This window comes from Clupea harengus, chromosome 4 (genome assembly GCF_900700415.2).
Source record: "Clupea harengus chromosome 4, Ch_v2.0.2, whole genome shotgun sequence".
Taxonomy (NCBI): Eukaryota; Metazoa; Chordata; class Actinopteri; order Clupeiformes; family Clupeidae; genus Clupea; species Clupea harengus.
The window spans coordinates 4562647-4587593 of record NC_045155.1 but is presented as its reverse complement, the minus strand read 5'-3'; the positions used below and the strand labels follow the sequence as shown (position 1 = coordinate 4587593).

The window sequence follows — 24947 nt, the reverse complement described above, 5'->3', positions numbered from 1 at the left end:
GTGACAGCTAAATGATCCTCCTGAGCCCTGTGGCATTACATTACTTGCTCACTTTGCAAAAAATTAATTTAGAAATGCTAGTTTCTTATCTTACACACCTTTGATTATTCCCTCTCAGCGGGCGTGTGGTTGATCAGTGAGTGCCTGAAACTCCCCACCCTCCCGTCACCTCTTAGAAGCTCCAGGCTCTCCTGTCATTCCAGTCAGGTCATCTCAATTTACCCACACCCTTCTTTAAGGTCAGACGCCAGGATTAAGGAACTGGTTGTGTGTGCCACACTGGTGGAGGGAAGAGATTAGCTGAGAGGTTGGAGGAATATTACGTTTGAACAGGCTTTCCAACCAGGTTTCTCAAAGACCAACCCTCTGTGAAAGTTATTTAACTACATGAACCTGTTGACTCTTGTTGTGATAGGCTGGTTTAAGTTTGGTCTTTCATGACTGAACAGACATGGCAAAAACTACAGAGTTAAATGAGAAATAAGCACCAAGTAAATTTCCTGCATGTGAAAATATTCTTGGCAAATACAATAATTCTGATTCTGATGCAGATTCATCACAGTTCTCAGGTTTTCATTTGGAAAAAAAGTGTTGGAAAAATAAAACTACTACGCTACAACAAAATGATTTACACTATTGATATGAATTACATTATGTGCACTCTATGTTTAAATGTGTATCAAGCAGGGGCGTAACTATAGGGGGTGCAGCAGGTACGGTCGCACATGGGCCCGTGGGTCTTGGGGGCCCGTAGCCGGGGCCCATAGACAAATTTATGTCAATCTAAATAGTCTGAATAGCCAAGTCGCATTGCCAAAAATACTGATGTATACCCATATTCAGCGAAATAATTACACTGCCAAAAATAGCTACAGGTAGTTTAGTGATCTACCATGACAGTTTCAAGTGTTAAAGGCTGAATATGTGTGCGGGGGGAGGGGGCGTGGCGGCAGTGGATACTGCCACTGACTAGGGATACGGCAGTTACCCTGACAATTTCACAGTTTTAAGTGTTATAGGCAGAATATGCGTGCGGGGGGAGGGGGCGTGGCGGCGGTGGATACTGCCACTGACTAGGGCCCGTCATAATAGCCTGCACCTGGGCCCGTCGTAAATACGTTACGCCACTGGTATCAAGTATAGCACACATATGGATGTGTAGAGGGTGTCGGGGGAACTGTCTGCATGGTGGCTGAGGGCTCCCCACTGTTTCTCAAGAGGCTGTTCATTCTTAACCTGAAATCAGCACATTCTCCAACAATGCGTTACTTTACAGTATACCAGGAGCTATCTTTTGGGCCTTGGCCATGTAGGCAGGCGCAGATGACTGACCAAACATGACTAAATACTTCCGGGCCCCCAATTCTCTAATTAAAACAAGATATATTCCATGGGGAAGTGCCACAGATGATTTAGTGTGACAAAAGGGGTCCTTCAGATGTCTAAGAAGAGAATGCAAAACTTTATTGGTATTGTCTTGAGACTTGCTCAGGTTTATGCTGTTGGTATTGTACTGGCAAAATAAACCTTTTTTGCTCCACACTCTGCCTGACTTCTGAAGTTTTTAGCAGATTTTTCCTGAACAACCAAGAACAAAGAGTTTTACTCAGAATTGAAAAGTGTTTACTTTACAACAAACCTACAAATCAGCGACGACACCCCTTACTTTCACTCTTTGTGGCACACAAATATACGTACTTATTATCAATTTAGGGTCTTGATCAGTCTAAATTGGTTGACTGTGTGGTGGCAAAACCTCCTGGAATAGGTAAGTATTTTACCATTTGAGCTGAATCACTGGTATTTGACCTGCAAAGACAGCTAAACTCGTGTAACAATGTGAAACACATAGAGGGACATAAGGTAGCATAGACATATACATAATGAAGACATAGATATAGAGACAGACATAAAGCATAGCACATAAAGACAAAACAAGTCTAAAATGTGGCTTTTCTGAGCTAAGTAAAAGGAGCTACGCACTACTAAAATTATCTTTTTTTATACACAAATGAAGGTTGAATGAATCTCAGTCTGATGAAACAGTTGAAATAATCTCAGTTGTCATAGTCTGAGGCTGGGCAAAACTGGGCCAGGGCCAATCCCTTGAAGGTCAAATCATTAAATGTCATTGGTATCTTCCGGATTAAGTGAGTCAGTTCTGTGAAATGATGGCGCCCTCATTATAGGTTTACATTTTCTGGAATGTATTAAAGTGTATGACCTTAATTTCCTTGAGGGTGTGTTTGTAGTATTTACACAGTATTTGGTTATCAGAGACTACGATTTGTACAGACATATTTAGCTTCTCAATGACTTGTTAATTTCATGCTTTGGATTTGATGACAGTTTCTAATGCGCATCTCTTTCCAACTCTGTTACCATGTAAATCAAGTATAATTATGTTGTCAGAACACACATCCCTGCCCACACACACACACACACACACACACACACACACAAACACACACACACACACACACACACACACACACACACATACATACGCACCACAAGTACCTACCATGATCAACATGGTAAGACCAGTTATACCTCTTTTGACTAAGAAGAGAGAATGCAAAACTCTGCTCTGCTCACACAGACACACAATTTTCCATTTTTTATGTCACAAAATATCCCATAGTATGACCATTGATTGATGGGCGCTACCATTGTTCTCCACATTTATAACTTACATTTACATATATGTATACAAGATAATAATAATCTATTAGAATAGTATGTCTCTTTAGACTCTCCCCTGCAAGGTGTTGCTGTCCTTTGCTTCCTTCAGGTCATGGGCTCTGTGAAGTACTTTGAGACAAGGTATATTGTATATTGTGGGTGAATTAATGAAGCTGAATTGAATTGAATTACTGTATTTAAGAATCTTGAGCTTTAAGAGCTTGTCTTTGCTTTTTGGTGATTAATGGTAAGAGTTTTTTCATAGTCATTAATTTGAAGAGCCACATAGTTGTGTGTGTTTCTTGCTTGATGCTGATTGCCCAAACCATAGTTCAGTACATTCCCCCCCCCCCCCCCCATCATTATTCAATGAAGCATTTCAAGCATTTCAAGGGGCATGATAAAATATGAGACAGTGTCAAAACATTTAAACCTAAACTTGAATATGCATGCACACTGCATGCACAGATAAAGTCCCCCAGAAAGATATATATGACAGGACAAGATCACAAAAAAGCAAAAGAAGAAAATGTGTTCTTAAAAAATTCACTACACAGGAGGTGTATTTCATTTTTTTTTCTGCCAAAAAATTCCACTCATGCTTATGCCTGTCGGGCATATGGCACACAGAGCAGAGTCTGCTTTCACTTAAAACGTAGAACTAGACACACCTTCAAATGGTGATTTTGCATACAAGCCTTATTGTTTTGACAATGTCTGTGGAAAAGTCTCCGTTCTATTAATGTTATCTAGCATTAAAACACACACACACACACACACACACACACACACACACACACACACACACACACAAACACACACACACACACACACACATACATACATACGCACCACAAGTACCTACCATGATCAACATGGTAAGACCAGTTATACCTCTTTTGACTAAGAAGAGAGAATGCAAAACTCTGCTCTGCTCACACAGACACACAATTTTCCATTTTTTATGTCACAAAATATCCCATAGTATGACCATTGATTGATGGGCGCTACCATTGTTCTCCACATTTATAACTTACATTTACATATATGTATACAAGATAATAATAATCTATTAGAATAGTATGTCTCTTTTCTTCCTCTCTCACTTTGGACTCTCCCCTGCAAGGTGTTGCTGTCCTTTGCTTCCTTCAGGTCATGGGCTCTGTGAAGTACTTTGAGACAAGGTATATTGTATATTGTGGGTGAATTAATGAAGCTGAATTGAATTGAATTACTGTATTTAAGAATCTTGAGCTTTAAGAGCTTGTCTTTGCTTTTTGGTGATTAATGGTAAGAGTTTTTTCATAGTCATTAATTTGAAGAGCCACATAGTTGTGTGTGTTTCTTGCTTGATGCTGATTGCCCAAACCATAGTTCAGTACATTCCCCCCCCCCCCCCCCATCATTATTCAATGAAGCATTTCAAGCATTTCAAGGGGCATGATAAAATATGAGACAGTGTCAAAACATTTAAACCTAAACTTGAATATGCATGCACACTGCATGCACAGATAAAGTCCCCCAGAAAGATATATATGATATATGAAGATCACAAAAAAGCAAAAGAAGAAAATGTGTTCTTAAAAAATTCACTACACAGGAAGTGTTGATGGTGCCTGTATTTCATTTTTTTTTCTGCCAAAAAATTCCACTCATGCTTATGCCTGTCGGGCATATGGCACACAGAGCAGAGTCTGCTTTCACTTAAAACGTAGAACTAGACACACCTTCAAATGGTGATTTTGCATACAAGCCTTATTGTTTTGACAATGTCTGTGGAAAAGTCTCCGTTCTATTAATGTTATCTAGCATACACACACACACACACACACACACACACACACACACACACACACACACACACACACACACACACAGTCCCAGAGCTGAGCCAGAAACTGCAAGTTGTGGGTGTTGGCTCATTAAAACGTATTCTGTCTGGGTGTAAAACTAGTGCATGTGACAATGAGAGGACTGGCCGCTCTGGGAAGGCCCCCACCAATAGCACAAGGAATAGAACATCTTTCCCTGTGAATAAGTCAATATAAGGCAACGTGGCTCTGTCCACTCACTAGAACTAGACACACCTTCAAATGGTGATTTTGCATACAAGCCTTATTGTTTTGACAATGTCTGTGGAAAAGTCTCTGTTCTATTAATGTTATCTAGCATTAAAACACATACACACACACACACACACACACACACACACACACACACACACACACAGTCCCAGAGCTGAGCCAGAAACTGCAAGTTGTGGGTGTTGGCTCATTAAAACGTATTCTGTCTGGGTGTAAAACTAGTGCATGTGATATATATATTATTCTATTTCTATTCTATTATTCTATATCTATTATTCAATACATATAACAAACACAGTAACCTTATCAGTACACTTCATACCCACTGAGCTTGTTCTACATTGGCTCTCCATTTTTATCTACTATCAGTCTTGTATATACCATGTGGTGTGCATCATGGAATCTCATATGCATCATGTATATATTCTACATGTATGCTAATGTGTTTTATCCTGATACATGTACAGATTAGATTGGATAGATGTTATACAAAACTAAAACAATAATCTCTTATAAGGAGGAAGTGAAAAGAGAAAGAATATAACTCTGCTCTTTATGACCTGTTAGTGCAGACTGTAAACATTATCTGTCACTTTCACCATTGTTTAAGTCACAATTACCTAACACTACCATTAGCTTGAGCATCAATCTGAACCTTTAAACAACTCAAGATAGTATGTTAGCCTCAGGTTAAACAATGGATCCCTATTGCATTAGCTTGCCAGTGTAAATAATAAACAGACTTTAAAGTTGCAATATACTATGGGTATTATACATACAATATGTAACAGAACATGGTGAAATTTCTCCCACATTTGAGATGACTACTCAAACATCAGTATGTGATAGAACTTGCCCTGTTTTCTCAACATTTTCTCATAGGCTTTTTTCCATTCATTGTCATGGTGACAAAACCAGTTCTATGATATGCCTACAGGGCCTTTTATGCTTGCACTGAGAAGCGCATTACCATTCATCCAACTACACTAGAGGCTATTTTGGCAGTGTGTTACTACATGTGTTATATAACGTGCCATTCTTTTTTTTTGCATTGAGCTCAGTGAAGACACACATATCCTTTGAGAGACTTTTTTGAGACAATTAAATAGATCAAAAAGTAATACAAGAATGGCCTGTTCATTTATATTTTAATGTGTTGATCTTTTATCCATTTAACCGAAACCATTTAAACTGTGACTCTGCTCTTCTAAAGTCCCTCTGAATACTGCAGCCAAATCGTAAGTGTTCACCTGAGCTGCTGATGTTATCCTTTAATGCTAAATGAGGTGTTCCAGGGGAGGTAAAACTGCCCTCATGTGTGTCCCCGTTTATGTAAAGTAAACTACCTAATAGTTGTGCTTATCTGACCCTTTCTTCAGCTACTTCACTTTGTCTCACTTTGAACTGTCTAAAGTTGCCCTGCTCATGGTTTCCCTTATGTACTATTCCATTCACTCATTTCTTTTTCTGAGTCACCTCTGTCCTATTACAACCAAGCCCTTTCTTCTCATCAGATGTTAATGGTGCCACAGACACTTTCTGTTAACTGCCTTCTCTTGGAAGGCCTCCAGGCCCACTCATGCACACCTGCCCCTGTAAAAAATGCCCCTCCTTTAGAGATGGTGCACCGTCCAAAAGGTCCATAAAAGCTCACACCAAATCTCCATCTAGCCTAGAACTACAGGCCAGTCTCACACCTTTCTTATTCAAACAACTTGTTTTCAAACAACTCTACACATTCCTCTCACAGATTAATCCATTTGAGTCAAACCAGTTGGAGTGACCATTCCACCTTAACAGCCTGTGGCAGAGACCCTTACGTAAGCAAAGGCTGTTGCTGGACCTGTTGGTAGCCTTGAAATACAAGGGCCTTGAAATACATGAGTTCTTAGCCAAGGGTCCTGAGAAAAATTAACCCCCCACCCCCACCCCCACTTCCAAGGTGTTCTCGGTTCACATTGCATGTCGTTATCTTAAAAATGGAGAGCACTGCTCACCAAGCCTTTCTTGCTTTTGTTTGTTTAAATATTTTGTAACACACAAAACAGACAGAGAATGACATATATCAGTCATACTTATGTTTCAGTTATTTTTCTGCATATCACATTGGTCAATCATTCTTGTGAACCTCTCGATTTTTAGGTGCTCACAGATTTGTATGCATGTGTTCACATGTTGCCTGAGTTGTGTTCTACATTCCTATGAGAAAAAAATCAGCCAGTCATAAAATCACTGCACTAGTTAGCTTCAGAATAGATTTATTATCACCTCATAGTCATGTACCTGAACATACTATGTCAGACACATCCAGTAGATCCCTGAGGTCTTCTGGCACCGTTCCAAAAGCCAGGACCAAGACACATGGAGAGGCCGCTTTTAGTTTCTATGCTCCCAGCCTTTGGAATACTCTGCCAGAGGACCTAGGAACGGCTAAAACTGTGGAAACCTTTAAGCGAGATCTTAAGACATACCTCTTTAATCTCGCCTATTATTCTCTGTGATAGTTATCTGTTCTCAGTGGTCTGTAGTGGCTCTGTTGTACATATGCATGCGCGTGCTTTGTAATATGTTTGTACTCACATTATATGGCTTTTGTATCCCTCTGGAAAATAAGTGTCAAACATAAGTGTGATTTTGTAGAGCCACTTTTGATCAGTTGTATTTCAAGTGGGGCTCGTCTCCATGGCTAGAAAGCATGCTACAAAGAGATGACATGCTCAGATTTAATGACTGATAACTTATCCTCATCCCAAAGTCTGAGAAATAGGGAACAGAACAGAACAGACACAGCAAAGCAGTGCCAGTATATGACAACTATGGCGTAGTGACACCAAAGATGACATCCAAATGTGCACTTACTAAAAACCAGTCAAACCAAAATTCTTCTGTGTTTCCTGATGCATGGATGTCTAATGTTACAGTTTCACCTCAACAATAGACTTGAACAAACTCAAACAAACCCTGTTCAGAAAACTCATGCAATGAAAATGTGCAGACCATGAATAATCACATTAACAATGACTTGACCTTCTTGTTGGAAGGCCAAACAACATAAGAAGCCTTGAAATCCTCTGAACAATTGGGGTAATACAGTTGCATGCCTGATGCATCAAGTACGGGAAATACTTTGCATGCTCTTGCCGCACCCAGCTGATGATTTATGGAGCGGTTGTCAAGTTAAGTTTTGGTGCCACCGCCCACTCATAGAGGCTCCAAATTGGTGGGAACTACCCATATGCCAGACTGGCACAGTGGTGTCACTTACCCAAAATCTTCCTGACTCATCCTGTGTCACTGTTTTGGGAAAGCTCAGGTGCAACACCTATGTATTGTAGGTGCAAGCTACTGTATGTAGTTTTCATTTTGACCAGTGACTTCCCTGGGTATAACATTACAGGGATTTATTCAAGACAGAAAAATTGTATGGTTTTATATATAACTTACTCTACATGCTAGCTCAAAATCCATGATTGCATGACTGGATATCCTGTTATGTTGTTAGGTTTTCCACAACAATGGTCACAGTGACATTTTGACTGGAGTGTAACTTTAAAATGTATAATGCATTCTCTCACGGTGGCAGCCTTATTGCAAGACCTTATTGCTGCCACAGAACAAACATAATCCTTTTTTATAGAATTAGCACACTATGTGATACATCTTAAGATAAGTCTTTGAAGTTGCACAGTGATAGATGGGCGTTGCCATGCAGACGCCATGGCATGGTGGTTGGATCTTGTTATCAATACTAGTACTGTCATCAGATGTTGATCTAGTGAATGGGGATAAGTAGGTTTTCAGCATCCTTTTGATAGTAAGGTGGAAGTTTCGCATGTATTAAGCCTCATTCCCACATGGGCCGCACCCTAAGCCTCTCCCAAGCCAAGCATGAAAGGGTGTAGATGTGCAGCCTTGCCTTGGCATGTGCCTTGCTGGAGGGCAATTCACAACCTTTCTACTGCTTTGCAGGTCTGGGTTGTGTATCGAAGCTGACACAGACGTTTGAAAACCAACCAAGCAGCCAAGAGCAAGCAGTTAGTTTGAAAAAGTACTCAAGTCAAGAAACTGTTTTATTAATCAAAAAATGCATTCATTTCTTGCAATTCTGGTGAAAGGTTGTTTATATTCTCCACCTGATCTGCACGTAGAAACCATTGGCCTACACGTACCCAGCCCCACCATACTGTCATACACTTATTCTACCCCATACTCTAAGCTAGTATTTTCCTGCAATGTAAATAATTGCCACCATCGACATGTTTTCTGTTCCTACTCTACTAATCCTTGTAATTTTTTTGTTTGGCCGCTATATAAATAAAATTGAATTTAATTGAATATTTGAGCCTAACAGCCAACCAAATTGCACCCTTCTTTTCCATGCTCCTGAACCAACTAATCGATGGCTTTAATACTGTATGTCTCAGTCCTAGCCACATTGTTTTCCATTTACACAGCCAGGAGTGTGTCCGAACACCAGAACTTTTTTGAGCACACACAGAAGGAACAGCTAGAGGACTGTGAGGAGCAATTTGATGAATTTGACAAAAAGTTTATGCCAGACGAAAGTTCAAACCAGTCAGGATAACAAAATGTGTATCTACTGTACATCAAAACTTCTTCACTGCCAGAGCCACTGATACACATACGTGAGAACCTAAACAGCATGTTCTTTTTACCAGAGGGCGTAAACACTAAATCATTCCATTCTCTGACAGCGAAGCTCTGTCATGTCTCACAGTAACCCCTTCAAACAAATTCACTTACATGCAAATTTTCACTGAAAGATCTGAGAATGCCAAGCGTATAACTATTTCACTGGGGTCATTTCCCTAAAGGTCAAACACTGGGAGGAACACATTTGAAGGGGCTACATGTGCAGTCATGCAGGGTGAACAGAAGTGACATTCTTTAGTATATTTAAACTTTGTGCTGTGGAAAATACTTTTTGCAAAGCTGTGTGTGAATCAGCATTGTTCTGCACAAAACGCATTCTGATGTCAAATCAAATCAGAATGATTCATTATTTGATTCATCCCCTTAGCATCGCTGAGCTCTGTCACTTCTGTCTTGTGAAAATCTACTACTTCAATCAAACATCTTGTCATTAGAGGCAGTTCCCTTGTAACACATGAGCCCCCCCTCCTGGTAGTGACAAGAACTCTCAAAAACTCGGACAGTATTGTATGGTTGATTTCTTGTATTTTAGATCATGTAAAGAAACCTTTTTTTATTAGACATGGCAATATAAGAGCTGGTGTTTGGGATGATGGAGCAATAAAGCTATAGATTTTTAGTAGAGGGTCATGGTACACAACAATACCGCACATCTCCATGGTAACAAATTACAAACCCCAGATATTTACAATCTGCTTGTGATCTGATCAAGCATAGACAAGCCCACAAGACACACTCTATAAATAGACGTCCCGATGAACACGGAAGATTTTTCTTTTTTAACAGAAACTGGAACTCACCACAGCTGGCTTTGCAAAACAAGATATAACTGTGCATTTGAACAGAATGGACCATTTACAGTACATATACAGGTATTCCTCATTTTCTCTGGATTTCTCTAAAAAAAAAAACAACTGATGAAACACTACTTACTTATGGAGTAGATTTGTCTTTCTTCTTTTTGAATTGTAAGACTTTAGCCAAAGAAAGACTTCTAGGTGAGTTGGTTGTTGACTTTTTAGATGTTTGCTTTCACAACATTTTACAACATGATGCAGTTGTGATGACATTAAATGTATTCCAGCTGTGGGCGGCTGAATGAAATAAACTCTTCCAACATGGTGATACATCTGGAATTTTCATTCATAATGTCCAATAATGCCATAAACTTTATAATAATATGAATATTGTCGACAAGATGTTGCACTATACAATTAATTGTAATTTGGGTCTATGCCTCTGTTCACTATGCCAATTACTAATTGCATAAGTAACAAGACTAAGATTGGAGGGCGATAATTCCGAGAGGCTTTTTCAAAGACAGAAGACAAGCATACAATGTCATAAAACATGACAAATGTTGGTTCAGATACAGACAAACATCTTAGGAAACAAACAAAATATATTTGCTGCAGTCTGAGAAAGTGGCATCACCATCATCACCTGTCATTAATTTCCTTTAGGAAGCTGCAGTCTCAGATAGGTATAGGTATATCTTAAAGTTATACATTATATACAATGTTGAACCATATCTTGAGATCACAGAAGTGACAGATGAGAAGAGTTAAAATATGTATATCCTCAGGTCATTTGTTTAATAGCCCAGAGAGTAGGGTAAAAAAACAATTAGCTCAATATAATTTTCTACAGAAATACACAGTTGTGGAATAAACAATAGCACATTTTTAAATGTTTTTGATGAACATATGGGACAGCCTTGATTTGTACCAGTTTGCACAACAAAACATTTGTAACGAAATATTCATACTTTTTACCCAATTCTAACTTTTACCCAAATCAAAGCTAGACACCACAAACACAAAGAGGCCAATGAAAAATCACTTTAACTTGACCTTGAAGGATCTAAACCCCAATTACTAAATCATCTGCATAGGTGATTCCTCTTCATTTGTATTCTAATCAGCATCATGTGTCTCATTAAAAGACGTCTTACCAGAACCATTTTGCTAGGTAAGCCTCCAAAAAGCACGACAGTGGCCACAAGCCATTCTTGGATACTTGGTGGAGTACCTGCCATCGACTACAGAACAACAGCGTTGAATCAATGCATATCTGAACCAAAAGCTGAGTTTTGCAAAGATGATGTTTGCGGCTGGGCTGTCATTAAAAAAAAAAAAACATTTGTAATCTAGGCTAATAAACAAAAATGTACACTGTATGGTCTTATTAACACACAACTTGCAGCCATGACCAACTGAGAAAACAAATGGAGTCATCTTTTACTCTTTTCAATGCATCTGGAAAGGTTTCTTTTTGGAGAAGCCAAAGGAGGTGTTAAGTCTTCAATGTCTGCAGCCAAATGTTCATTATGGTCATGGTGATGTGATGGCAAGGGATGCCATGTCATGGTATTCATTGGGTTCAATGGCAGCTCTGTGCCTACGTGAAATATGCAAACAAAGTTCAGGTTCTATGGTGCAGACATGATTCCTTCATGACATTAGAGAGTGGTTCCAAGAACATGAGGATAAAGACACATGCCTTACATGGCCTGTGCAACCTTAACGGAAGGTTCTGGAGCACCTAGCGCAAATAAATGTTCATCTCCTTCCTACCCCAAAGGACTGGAGACTATCCTTGAGGAATGGTAAGTCTCCATTATTCCACTTCATGCAGTTCTTATGACAGTATTGTTTGAAAGAAGAATGTGTTTTGAAGGGGAAAGGACATTACGTTTTTGTAGGTTATTTTGTCAACCCCTGCATGTCAAACTATTTTGTGCATAGCCTCTATTGGCTAGTCAGTCGGTAATAGCTTGTTTTGATGAAAATTAGGTTGTAGCTCGTTTTCTACCTTACTACAGTTGGAAATTAGAATCTGGGAATATCTTTACCAAAGTCTTATTTACCCTTAAAAACCTTTAATACATTTATTGAACAAACCAGGACTGATCAGTGTTTTTTTGGTTGCTTTATATAATATAGATAGTGAATACAATTATTTATTATTATAATTTTATTTTTAGTTACTCTGTCTGAGTCAGGGTAGAGGCCACCTGGTGCCTGAACAATTACCATTGTCCCATTACCGCAACCATGGAAACTCAACCCCAGCTGGTCACTGGTTACATCAGGGAAACCTAACAGGCATCATTACAGCTGCCAGTTAACATTTCTGTCTGTCCTCTCTCCTACCGAGGGTGCAGGGTGACAACAGACAATATCACAAATACAAAAGTGTTAGAAGACAATTGCAACTTTCTCATTTTTACAAAATGAGATTTTACAAATAAGAGAAAAGAATTGACCATTCCTCCTGGGTGAAATAGATGATTGCACATACTGTACATAGCCTCCCAATATTTACATTCCTTCCGCATACTGAGAGAAAATGCCGCATGACTTTGATTAAGTAATGTATTACCAAGTTGTTCATGTGGATCCTCATGACTCTAGCTACTGTCAGCCGGAAACGCCTCTTCTTCCTGAGGAGACTGAAGAAGTTTGGCATGGACTCAGTCATCCTCACTTATTTCTACAGATGCACAATAGAAAGCATCCTGACTGGTTGCATCACAGTGTGGTATGGAGCTGCACAGCCAAGGACCGCAAAGTCCTACGCAGTGTGGTCAGGTCTGCTGAGTTCATCATCGGCAGGGAGCTCCCAGCCCTGCAGGCAGGGATGGATTAATGAACGGGCCTACCGGGCCCAGGCCCAGGGGCCCAGGGGCCCATGAGCTCAGGGGGCCCCTAGGCCAGAGCCTCTGCGTGAAGTCGCTGTTATGTATCTCTTATTTGTGGTTGAAAAAGGTGTATTTTATTCATTTGCTAATGGCTTTAATTGAGTGTACCTGTGCTGTGTTAGAAAAAGCTAGATTAATGCGACAGTGATCAAGCCTAACTTCTTGGAACTGCTGAGGATACCTTATGCTATATATACCCTCAAAATGGCAAACCTGTCTCTGTCATGGTTTTCATCATTTTTAGGGGGAATCGTCAGTAGCAATCTATAACAAAATTATACTGTATGCTTATCTTACATACACTATAGAAACTATTAAAAAACGATTCAATTAAATTAATAATTTCTTATTTTCTTTGTTATTTTTGTCATATACAGATATGCAAAGATGATTGCTGGGTAATATGTATCTTGTCCAATGTCAAGTCTCTATTTGATCATGTGATGAGACGATACGATATAGCTAGTTTAGGCGCAGAATCTGAAAGTCAAGACCTACAAGCAGGCACAGTAGGCTACACCTGCCGGACGACGCCTTTCAAACATAAAAGTGGTGATGCATGATTTGATATTTCAGTGGACAGGATAGCCAGCCCATTCAGCCTCTCCTGCCCCATGCTGCCCCTCAGGTAGGTCTTAATCCGTTTCAAGTTGGAAAAGAGTCACTCGGCTGTTGCCCTGTCACATGTAATGTCAGAAACAATAGCAGGGCAGTGCACACCTCACCGAAGGTGGATGTTACAGAGTAACATAGCCAGCTAAAATAGCCAAAGTATCTAATTCGACCGTAAAATCCAACACATTGCGTTGTGTTTGTGTGTGCGTGTGCGTGCGTGCGTGTTTTGCGGGCGCACAATTTTTTTTTTCGCGGAGGGGGGGGGGGGGGCCTTCAAAATATCCAGGCCCAGGGGCCCGTGGTTTCTTAATCCGTCCATGCCTGCAGGACACCTATCACACACGATGGCTCAAAAAAGCTGGCAGGATTCTGAAAGTCTGCTAACATCCATCCTTCAGACTTTTTACCTCGTTGCCTTCTGGCAGGCGTTACCGAAGCATTCGGTCTCGTACCCGTAGACTGGAGAACAGTTTCTTTCCAAGGGCCATCAGGCTTCTAAATGGTCAGTGATACACTCTCGCCACTTTCTGACTTGCCACTTTACACACTGTCACTTTCATCTACTGTTTGCACTATCGGTAATATTTGTCTTTAGGTTAGTATAGGTTCATTAGGCTAGTATAGGTTATTACAAGTGTATATTAGTAGGTTTATTATATGTTTATCATATGTGTAATTTATGTTCAGAGTTCTTATATGTCATGTTATGTTATGTTATGTTATGTGGTGTTATGTTATGTTATGTTATGTTATGGTAGGTTGTTGTGCGGTGTCTTGTCTTAAGAATTTCAGTGCCCAGTCTGACTGTGTTGTTCTGTGCATCTGACAATAAAAGACTTGAAACTTTTGTGTGGAACAGCTGCTGAGAAGGGCACAAATGCCATGACATCCTCTTTATTCTCTTATTTTAACATAATTAGTATATTAGTGCTGTCAGTTTAACGCGTTATTAACGGCGTTAACGCAAACCCATTTTAACGCCGTTAATTTTTTTATCGCGAGATTAACGCGATCTTTTAAAAAAAAAAAAAAATCTTTATTTTTTAAAAAATCTTTATTTTTTTTTTTTTATTATTTTTTTTAAGATTAACATTATTTTTGGCCTCGCAAACTGTGTAGTAGGCTAACGTTACGGTTTGAGTGAATGGTGAGCGCGATACGGCGAAATGGATGATAAAAAGCTTCTGAATGGAAAGTTTACTTTTAAAAGTTGTGTTGTGCAAAAGAAGCGAGCTTCACTGTTGTCTGAAAATGTCAACAGGCAGCTGGCTGAAAGCAAAGAAGTAGTAGGCTTACCTTTTATTGGTAACCTAACTGTTACAGTTCATTGTTTCTGAAATAAGAGACCTGACTGCTATGTTCCCAGCAAACTTGGAAAAAAGAAAATATTAAGCCATGGTTTAACTGCACTATAGGCTGAGTCCTTGTTTACCTGAAATGTGCACTTTATAATTTAATTTTGTACCGCCCTGTTTGGCAATGTTGGTTTTCAATCAAATAAAACATTTGCATAAAGCAAGCCAATCCGCTTTTCCATGTTGATAAGGGCATTAAAATAAAAATAAAATGATGGAAAAAATACATAAACGAAGGGACATTTAGAATAGATAAAAAATTGCGATTAATCGCGATTAATTTTGAGTTAACTATGACATAAATGCGATTAATCGCGATTAAATATTTTAATCGTTTGACAGCACTAATATATATGCATTTACATAATATCATTATATGCATTTCAAATCAGATTTAGTCTCTTGTCATTAAATAAAGACAGAAGTATGTTTATTTAGAATTAGATATAGGCTTGTAAAGACGAAACTTCCTAGACCAATGAGGGAATAGGCGTCTAGAAGGTTTGGGTGGACTCGTCTTTCTCTTTGCCTTACTGAAAAAGTAACAGTTATTAAAACACCTTTCTTATTACGCTCATACTTCCTCTGACTCCATTTTATGTGTCTGACTCCACTCTTTTGAGGAACCCAGTCTAAGCTCCTCACTTTACTGTATATTTATACCAAGTTTGTAGGCTGCACCTACGGTCTGTATTTGAATTTCCTCTCTTACTCATCATTAGCGGGTTTCAAAGGAATAGTCTTTTAAGGATCTTGCCACGGCCGGCCGATTCCAAAAGGCAATTCCACAGTCATAACCTGTAATCTAGTTCTGTGCTAGCTCAGAGGTCCTACAGTGCGGTTAAGGGGCATTTCTCAGCTTGTTATAGCGACGTGGTTCAGTTACAGAGCGCCAGACTGTTTGTCCGCTCTCAAATATGACCATTCGAATTCAGTGCAGAGGCTGAGCTGCATTCCTATCTCTATATTATATAATTAACAGTTCACTGCGGCATGTCTAGCCCAGATGATTTTAGCCAGGAACCTCAAAGCGTGTTGTCCACTTTTCGTTCTGTAACCAAATCCTAGTCAGACGTTACCGGAACACCGTTACCTGAAGAGCCTTCAAACTAAGACATTCAAAAGAGGTCACAGTGGGTCAGAATTACCAATTTATTACCTCAGGTACAAGTGACTACTACCAGTTACAAAAACAAGTCTAATGTGAAGAATATAAGTTTTTAAATACCACATGAAACATAAAACCATTTAGAGAACATGAACATACCTGGCTGCTTAGAAGTGGCTACTCACACGGGTGTGAGGGAGATCTGAAGACAGAATGCTCCAAGTTCTTTGACTGTCTTACCCTTAAGTATCCATTTTAGTCCTGCATCTGGCCTAATAATTACCCCCATAGATAAGAGGTTTCCCAAGATGAGAATCACACATTAACAACTAAATGGAGGGAGTTCTCACCCAAAATTGGGGTGAGCCCCCTCCATACCTTTGCACTCTCACGGAGACCAGAATTATCAGGTCTCTGATATCTATGTTTTAATTAATATATACAGCTGTAGAACTGAGACCATTTTCCTACTCAGACTGAGACCATTAAAACGAACCCAAACATGACAAAGAAATCATCTTACAATGCGATATTTCACTTAAGCACTCTTCACATTCATTCCTCTGCCCCTAGTTTCACCCCGGCATGGAAAAGCACAGAGAGAGAACCAGACACATAGGTTTGAGATAAGAGTCTCTGCAGAGAGTGGGAAAATCAACAATTGGGACAGTGCATCTCTGGAATGTTTGTTGGGGGCACCATAAACCAACACCTAGGACCCACCAAATGAAAAGTTACTAGTGGAAGAAGTCCATCTGGGATTTTCCACTGGCCAGATCCATTTCTGCCTTACAGGCTTCTCTCTCACTCTCACTTACTCGCCACACGGGTGGTGTCTATTGCTGTTACACTGCTGCCATCTAGTGGTTGCCTGTAAACCACACAAGATCAGAGTGCCCAGGGATATGCAAAGGGAGAAGGACCGAACACAGTACAAATACAGGACAGAAGCAAATGCAGTGCCGATATTTAAGATGAACATCTAATCAAATGACACCCCTGAATGAACACCAGAGCGCGCATATACAGCTATATGACTACGAGGACGAGAGTTTTACTGAATTTGTCGACAACTGTAATGGACTGTACCTTTAAGTACAATAGATCAACAGTGTCAACATATTTGTATACGTGGTGTACGTAACTCACGAATGAAGTGTACAAAATCACAAAAGTTTTAAAAGGAAAAGGTGAAATGACCCGGAAATGAAACATTTATGTGTTGTTTATGCTGTATGTCTCTGACAGAGACAATGAGGCGTACTAATTGTTACTTTCAGCTACATAACTATAAAAAAATAGCTACCCATATACAAGATAATATATATATTAAATACCTCGTAATGTAATCTTAATCTCGCCGTACAAATAAAGTTTCATTTTATTTGATTTGATTTAAAGGAACCCAATTGAGGAATCTTTGTCTCAGCTCTGATAGCTGTAAATGTTTGACCACAATTTTAAGACAATTCACTTAAATTGAGTGTTTCAGGTACTCTCCCTGTCTAGGATACTTTTATTTGGGAAATACACTTTAGAGTAGGCCTGCTTAAATCATAAAGAAAGTTCTTAAAATAACTAAATGCTGTGTGTTAAAAAAAAAGACAGTCAGTGAAAAGTGCCAGTTCAGTTGTGATTTTAGGCTACAAAAATTACAGTGATAAGACTTGCATCAATCATTTTCTAATTTTGCTTGACTGCTGAAACTTTGTCGACAGCTAAAGCTACATTTATATGGTATTTTAGTCAACATACTGAGACACATAACCTGTATGCCTATTATCTGGAATTTTATGTTATTTGACTTATAGCAGTCGAAAACCTTCTGTCATTTATTGTCAACAAACGTTTATGGTGGAGAGTTGGATACGCCCGTTCACAAGGAGAACATCTTGACACAAGACCTGCATGCATGTAGGTTTGTGTAACATTTTGCCGTTCTTAGGCAACCCTTTCCCATTTTGCTATAGCCTGATGAAGGTGGCACCCTGCGTATTTGAGTGGCATTACAAGTTTTGACAATTTGTGACCCATATCGAAGACGTTTTTGGAAGAGTTGTAGTTATCATAAACAAAACATGAATTGGTGTCAGGTGCTTTAGATGTAACTACGGTGCTTCTTCCATAGGTCGGACTGCCCACTACCCTATGCAGCTGCACTGTAGGCCTATTTACCTACTTTTTGTAAAGTCTGCTGTTGCGATTCAGGTTTTGTATTTTGCTGTAAGCCAATTCCTGCAATCAGTCAGGTGTATCTTTGGCTTTTTTTGCCTAAAATACACGTCAGACTGACTTGGGATGAACAAAGACACTAAAACACAAGGAAGATCACACTAGGGGCATTTATATATTACACTGACTCCACAGCGCCTATTCAAAATACATGTAGACATTAACATAAGAGGGAAAACACGAAACACATAAAAAATTCAAACACTAAAACAGATTTTACAGACATAGACATTCTATGCTATGAACACAGGGAGTACGTTACATAAGAAACGCAACATGGCACATGCATTACTCCCGGTACACGCCACACTATATCTTCGGAATCTGCCTTTTAAGCTACTTTCACTGTCAGAACTGTTACAACACATTTCCACGTAAATGAATACCAACGACCAATGTATTGTGAGAATCATAGTTGTAAGAGTAGGCCTAGACTTATTTCAGCTACACGTTTTTGCTACACTTGGTACTTGGTTGGTCAGGATATGGTTGGTCAGGACAAAAAGCTAAATTACACCAAAATGAACCAAGGCCAAGGCCAGTGACTGTTTTACTTTGACACTAGATAGATTTCATGTAGAAATCTAAATAATCATCTAAATATCAAAGCATAATTGAAAGCATCACATGTTCTGTTATTTAATGGCCTGGGCCTTTTCATTTCAGGCCTACCATTTCATTTAAATATCATTACTATACTGATTTAGTTTCTGGAGCTGTTCTGCTGGAATATTTGCTAGACTGCTTTGCTTTTAATATATCTGGTATATATGGAGTAGAAAGCTAGTGGTATGAGGCCTTTTGTGAAACATTGTCTCTGTTTCTTTATTTACTTATGTGCACGACAAAATAACACCACAGACTCAAAATACTCTAAGTAAACATTTATTTTTGGTAAAAAATACACCTCCTCAGAGAACAGCATTCACCGAACTATGAAGGGCAGTTTTTACTTTGCATCTGCCAAGGCACAGAAAGAAGACTGGAACCAACACACATCATGGCCATGGCCACCTCTGCAAACTCTACATATTGAGCTCTTCCTTGCCAAAGACAAAGACCAGTTCTGTGCTTCACAGGTTTGTGCAAGAATGTTTACACACAGTATTGTTCTGGTATTTATCTTTGAGCTGTCTTTAGTAAAGATGCTTAGCTGAGCGTAAGGCACTGTGCGGGATAACATGTTTGGTCCCTTTAAATCTTTGGTCAGAGTTAGGCTTACTTCATTACAACCTGGTTTGTGAAAGTATACTTGACTTTAAACTTGGTATGTAACAGTGTTGAATGGTAAGAAAAGGGAGTGAGTGAAAAAGCAACATTACTGGGGAAAATGTTAGGGGCTAACTGCTCAATCCTGGACGACCTCGGAGGACTCGGACACCACTTTGCCATCCTTGGTCTCAATCATTTTAATGACGACACTCTTCTTGCTCTGAGTGATACTGCTGTCGCCATAGCCACTTCCAGAGCTGAAGCCACCACCAGAGCTGAGGCCACCACCACCGCCAGAGCTGTAGCCACCGCCAGAGCTGAAACCACCGCCAGAGCTGTAGCCACCGCCAGAGCTGTAGCCACCACTACCACCACCATATCTGCTTGAGTAGCCGCTGGAGTAGTTGCTGTGTCCACTACTAGCACTCTCCATTGGAAATGAGCTGTAGCTTGCTGTAGAAAAAAATATAGAAGGTTAATTACTGAAGACACATATTGACGACATAGTATAAATGTATCTATCGTGCTCCTTTATATGACAAAAATAAATAAATAGTGACTTGACTTACTGCTCTGTTTAGAGATGTTGATGCTCTGAATTCCGGTTGCCAGTCTGCAAAGAGTTAAAGGTAATACATGTAAGTAATGTGGATTGTTTTGGAGAGGTAGAACAGGGGAAAAGGTGGAACCAAATACTCAGTGATTCTGACCCCTCGGCCCTGCAATGGAAGTAGTCTCACCTGTCCTCCTCTCCCTCCAGCAGTTTTCTGTAGGTGGCGATCTCAATGTCGAGGGCCAGTTTGACGTTCATCAGGTCCTGGTACTCTCGGATCTGGCGGGCCATGTCCTGCTTGGCTCTCTGGAGGGCGTCCTCCAGGTCCTTGATGCGGCCTTTAGCGTCTCTCACAGCCATCTCACCGCGCTCCTCAGCCTCGGCAATCTGGTTCTCCAGGTTGGCACGCTGATGATGAAGACAAAGAAACATTTTATTCAAGGTACAAATGTGTCTGTAAATACCGCATGTGTTGTTGCTATTAATAGACTGTTATGTTGAAAGTATAGCTTCTTTCACCTGTCCTTTGACTTGATCAATCTCTGACTGCAGCCTCTGGATCATGCGATTGAGGTCAGCAATCTCTGTCTTTGTTGATCTGAGGTCGTCACCATATTTGCTGGCAGATGTCTGCATCTCCTCGTACTAAAAAGGATAGGAGAGATTAGATCAGATGTGAAAGTACCAATTTATCTGCTACTGTTTGTATGATGACCAGGTATCGACCCATACCTTGCTCTTGTACCACGTCTCAGCCTCAGCCCGGCTGCGGTTGGCGATGTCTTCATACTGGGCACGCACTTCAGCAACGATGGAATCCATGTCCAGGTTACGGCTGTTGTCCATCTCGACCACAACGGAGGTATCTTTGATCTGAGCCTGAAGCTCACGGATCTCCTAAGAAATAAAAAAAAAATCCATATTAAGGTCAAGCATAGCTTTGCACTCAGTGATGGCATTATAAAACAATAACAATAACAAACAAATAACAATACCAAACAAACAAATAAACAATATGAAGATGTAAGAGTAAAGGCCATAGAGATTTACCTCCTCATAGATCTGCCTGAGGAAGTTGATCTCATCTGTCAGGCTCTCCAGCTTGGCCTCCAGCTCCACCTTGTTCATGTAGGCCTCATCGACATCCTGAGAGAGAAAACAGTACATTAGTAAATGACTCATGGCCATAACCCTTCCATATACTCCATTAAACTTGTAGATGTTGTATCTGTATTCCAAAAGAGTTGCTGACCTTCTTGATGAGAACAAAGTCATTCTCACATTCTGTGCGCTTGTTGATTTCATCCTCATACCTAAAAGTAAAAAAAAAAGAAAAAGTTAGTTTTAAATATTATTTGAACGGGATATGCAGTTCATTGACTCTTAATGAGGAAATGCACGTCCTTGAGTTGGATTTCACTATATCACACATCAGGTTTTTTCACTAGAGGGAGACAATGTCATTCCACTGTGTGAGTCAGTGAAACTTGAGCATATATGGCCTGAGGTGTTTCCTCCTATTCTGTAATTTGTTCTGGAAGTCCCAGACAGATTATGAACTCATCCCATATTTCAAGATCAACGGCTCAAAAGGCATGGCACTGTGCCCTGTTGCCATGAAGCCATTGGAGTCATTTGCATTTGGCAGACAATGCTGTTTGAGCATGTAAAATGGGTTTGTCCTTTGTGGAAGTGATATACACTGGAATGGGCATGTAATGACTTCATTGTGCCATGCCAGCACTGTGCTGCAAATGCCAGGAACTGAATGAATGAATGAAGTGCAAAACTGAACAGACATAAAACTCCCCTCAGAGGGATTTTGCATATGGCGACTGTTCGTCAGTGCAAGCAAAAGCTCCTTTGTCCTCCTTTCCAAGACTGGAAGGCACATAGCAGAGGAGTAATAATGTTAAACTGTTTCCAGCCCCTCAATCAAGTTTTTTCCGTTCCTTTATTTACAGCAACTCATTTAGTCAGGGAACATTTGAGGTTTTCCAAATGTGCAAGTTTAGCACATTTTGGCAGTCTCTCATCCAAAAGAGCTTGGAGAGAGAGGGGAGCTCCAATTACAGGGCTGACTCACTTGTTCTTGAAGTCCTCAACCAAGCCCTGCATGTTGTGAAGATCAGCCTCCAGCTTCATCTTGTCATTGCCCAGGCTGTCGAGCTGTCTGCGTAGGTTGGTGATGTAGGCCTCAAACATGGAGTCGATGTTGGATCGGGCGGTGGTCTGCCCCTGCATCAGGTTCCATTTGGTCTCCAGCATTTTGTTCTGCTGTTCCAGGAAGCGGACCTACGTGGGCAAAAGGAGAGCACATGCTTTTTCCATTTTCTCTTGAGGATGGATGAATCACACACACTCGTGCCTGCAACAGATTTTGGCAAACCGCATTTTTTTCCAAATTGGAATCGCCAAGTACAAATAAACAGATTTTGGAAATTCGCTGGCAGACTGGCAATTGGTCCACAAAAAGCACAACCACATGTTAACTGTACAACAGTCTGCACAGAGTTCTGGGTGTAGTCCAAACGGGACGTTGTCCAAATGTTTGAGTGTGTGAGTGTTTCCAAGGCAACTGTGTTTTTTTCCAAGGAAACTGTGATGCATATCCTAACAGGAGGGGGGGGGACAGGGGAGTATGGGAAGAACTGACTGAGTTCAGCCACCCCACCCCCCACCCCACCCCACCCAACCCGGACCCCCCACCCCACCCAACCCCCCCAGTTTTCCTGTTTCAACTGGACATTAAGGGGAGGGTAAAGAACAGAGGGACTGAGAGAAGCCCCTAAGGCTACACTAAACGTAGATAGTGGTGGATGAGATAGCATGAAACAGTGCAATAAACAGGGTCATCTAGTTTTACAGAGCCCGGGGACGGGTGATGTCTAGCTGTCCTTTACAATGAAAAAGTAATGACCAAAGTAAAAACTCAAGCAAATAGTTTCATGCAAAGCCAACCAAGTATGAGGGGAATAGAAACTGGAAGTGAGCTCTGAGGGACTTTGATTAGTCCTCTCTGTCCAAGAGGAATTGACTGGTTATGTAACCACACCTCTGGTATTGGCCTGAACATGAAACCAACAGCCCTGTTTAAATATTAACTCTCTTGACCAGTTTCTACGGAGAGCCAACAGCGAATGGAGAAATACTTCATATCATCAAGTCATGAAACACATGACTGCAACGTGTCATCTCCAGATTTGGATGCTTTTTTAATCTCTTTTCATTTGGCTGCAAACGCATGAAGAAATGATTCAGCGTGAAAAAAGAGCCCATTTGTGGGTAAGAACATCTTGAAGCATTTTGACAAAAATGAACTCCTTTTTCTCTCTTTTATGTAACGTATTTCATATGCAGGGAAAGGCCCTTTTTTGGGTGTGGACAGAGCAGGACTGCCCTTCCCCCTGGGTAAGCCCATTCCCAAGGTGAACCACTACATACTCAGCAGACACACCCTAGACACCCACCCTAGTAGACATCCCCTAACAGCAGAGAAACCATTAAAACAAGACTCAGAAGAGGAAGCCACCTCGCCCATTTTACTTCACTCCATGACTAAAAAGTCTCTCTGGTGTACAGCTAGGTGTCACACTAGACCTCTTCTGCATTTAATTACACCATTGCCCTGATGCAGTTATTGTTACACGCTTTCACTATACTTCTTTCAAGTTAACTTCCTTTTCAGTAAAACTCAACCTCTGTGTATGTTGACGACATATTATACTAACACATATTACTGTCATAGTTCTCTCTAGATTCTGAAGCGTTTGCATTGCCTGACTTTAATAATCAGGTATATTGTGAGCTTTTCGGAATGACACAGGAAACAACCAGACATGGAGGTGTACATACCTTGTCGATGAAGGAGGCAAAGCGGTTGTTGAGGGTCTTAATCTGCTCCTTCTCCTGAGTGCGGACAACCTGGATGTTGGGGTCGATCTCCAGGTTGAGGGGCGCCAGAAGGCTCTTGTTTACCTGGACAGCTGTGATGGGGGCCACATTACCGCCACCCATGCCCATGCCCATACCCATGCCCATGCCGCCCCCCATGCCCATGCCGCCCCCCATGCTGGAGCCCAGGCCGTAGACAGAGGAGCTGGAGATGTAGCCACCTCCACCTCCACCCATCCCACCTCCCATGCCAGGTTGTCCATAGGAGCTGCGCACGCTGTAGCTCTGCCTCGCCTGGCTGGGTCCGGCGTAGGACCGGCTGCTGAAACTCCGGGGAGCCGTCCCGGAGGAGGACGACGAGACTTTGTAGCTGGATTTTGTGTAGGACATTGTGGAGGCCGCGTTGAGACAGAGAGCGAAGGGGGGAGTGGGTTTGCCTGACTCTGTACTGGAGTAACCCGAGCAGATAGAAAGACCTTCAGACTTTCCTGCTCTCTATATCAGCCAGCAAGGGAGGTGGAGTTAGGGGGTTGGGCCGCTCCAGCCAGGGCTCACAGTGTAGAGGTGGGAGGAGGGGTGGAGCTGCAACTCAACACTCTTCCCTACTGCCTGCATTGCACACAATGCACCCCACCCCATCTCTATGGTGTAAGTTTTGTCTGTTTTGTTCAAGGCTGTTTTTTTTTTCATGCAGATAGTGGATCTAAGTTTAAAGTAGCCCATGACGTGTGGGCTATTGGTTTCTCATGCCAGCACTGAGCTAGGTTGCTGTCCTGAAGTAAGACAAGACCTTGTAGTACCACATTTTTGTAAACTAATGACCATTCCAAAT

The 24947-nt window shown here is 40.8% G+C and overlaps 1 protein-coding gene across 1 annotated transcript; it reads right to left on the bottom strand.

Annotated features, from left to right (window-relative positions):
* Window positions 1-19325: 19325 nt before the first annotated feature.
* Window positions 19326-24605, bottom strand: krt8 (keratin 8). Its single transcript, XM_012831001.3, has 9 exons — window positions 24077-24605; window positions 22308-22516; window positions 21474-21534; window positions 21272-21367; window positions 20954-21118; window positions 20741-20866; window positions 20409-20629; window positions 20238-20281; window positions 19326-20121 (listed from the first exon to the last, which is right to left on the bottom strand). Exons 1-9 carry the CDS (start codon window positions 24503-24505, stop codon window positions 19805-19807), a joined length of 1668 nt encoding a protein of 555 aa, XP_012686455.2. The 5' UTR covers window positions 24506-24605; the 3' UTR covers window positions 19326-19804.
* Between the last annotated feature and the right edge of the window lie 342 nt (window positions 24606-24947).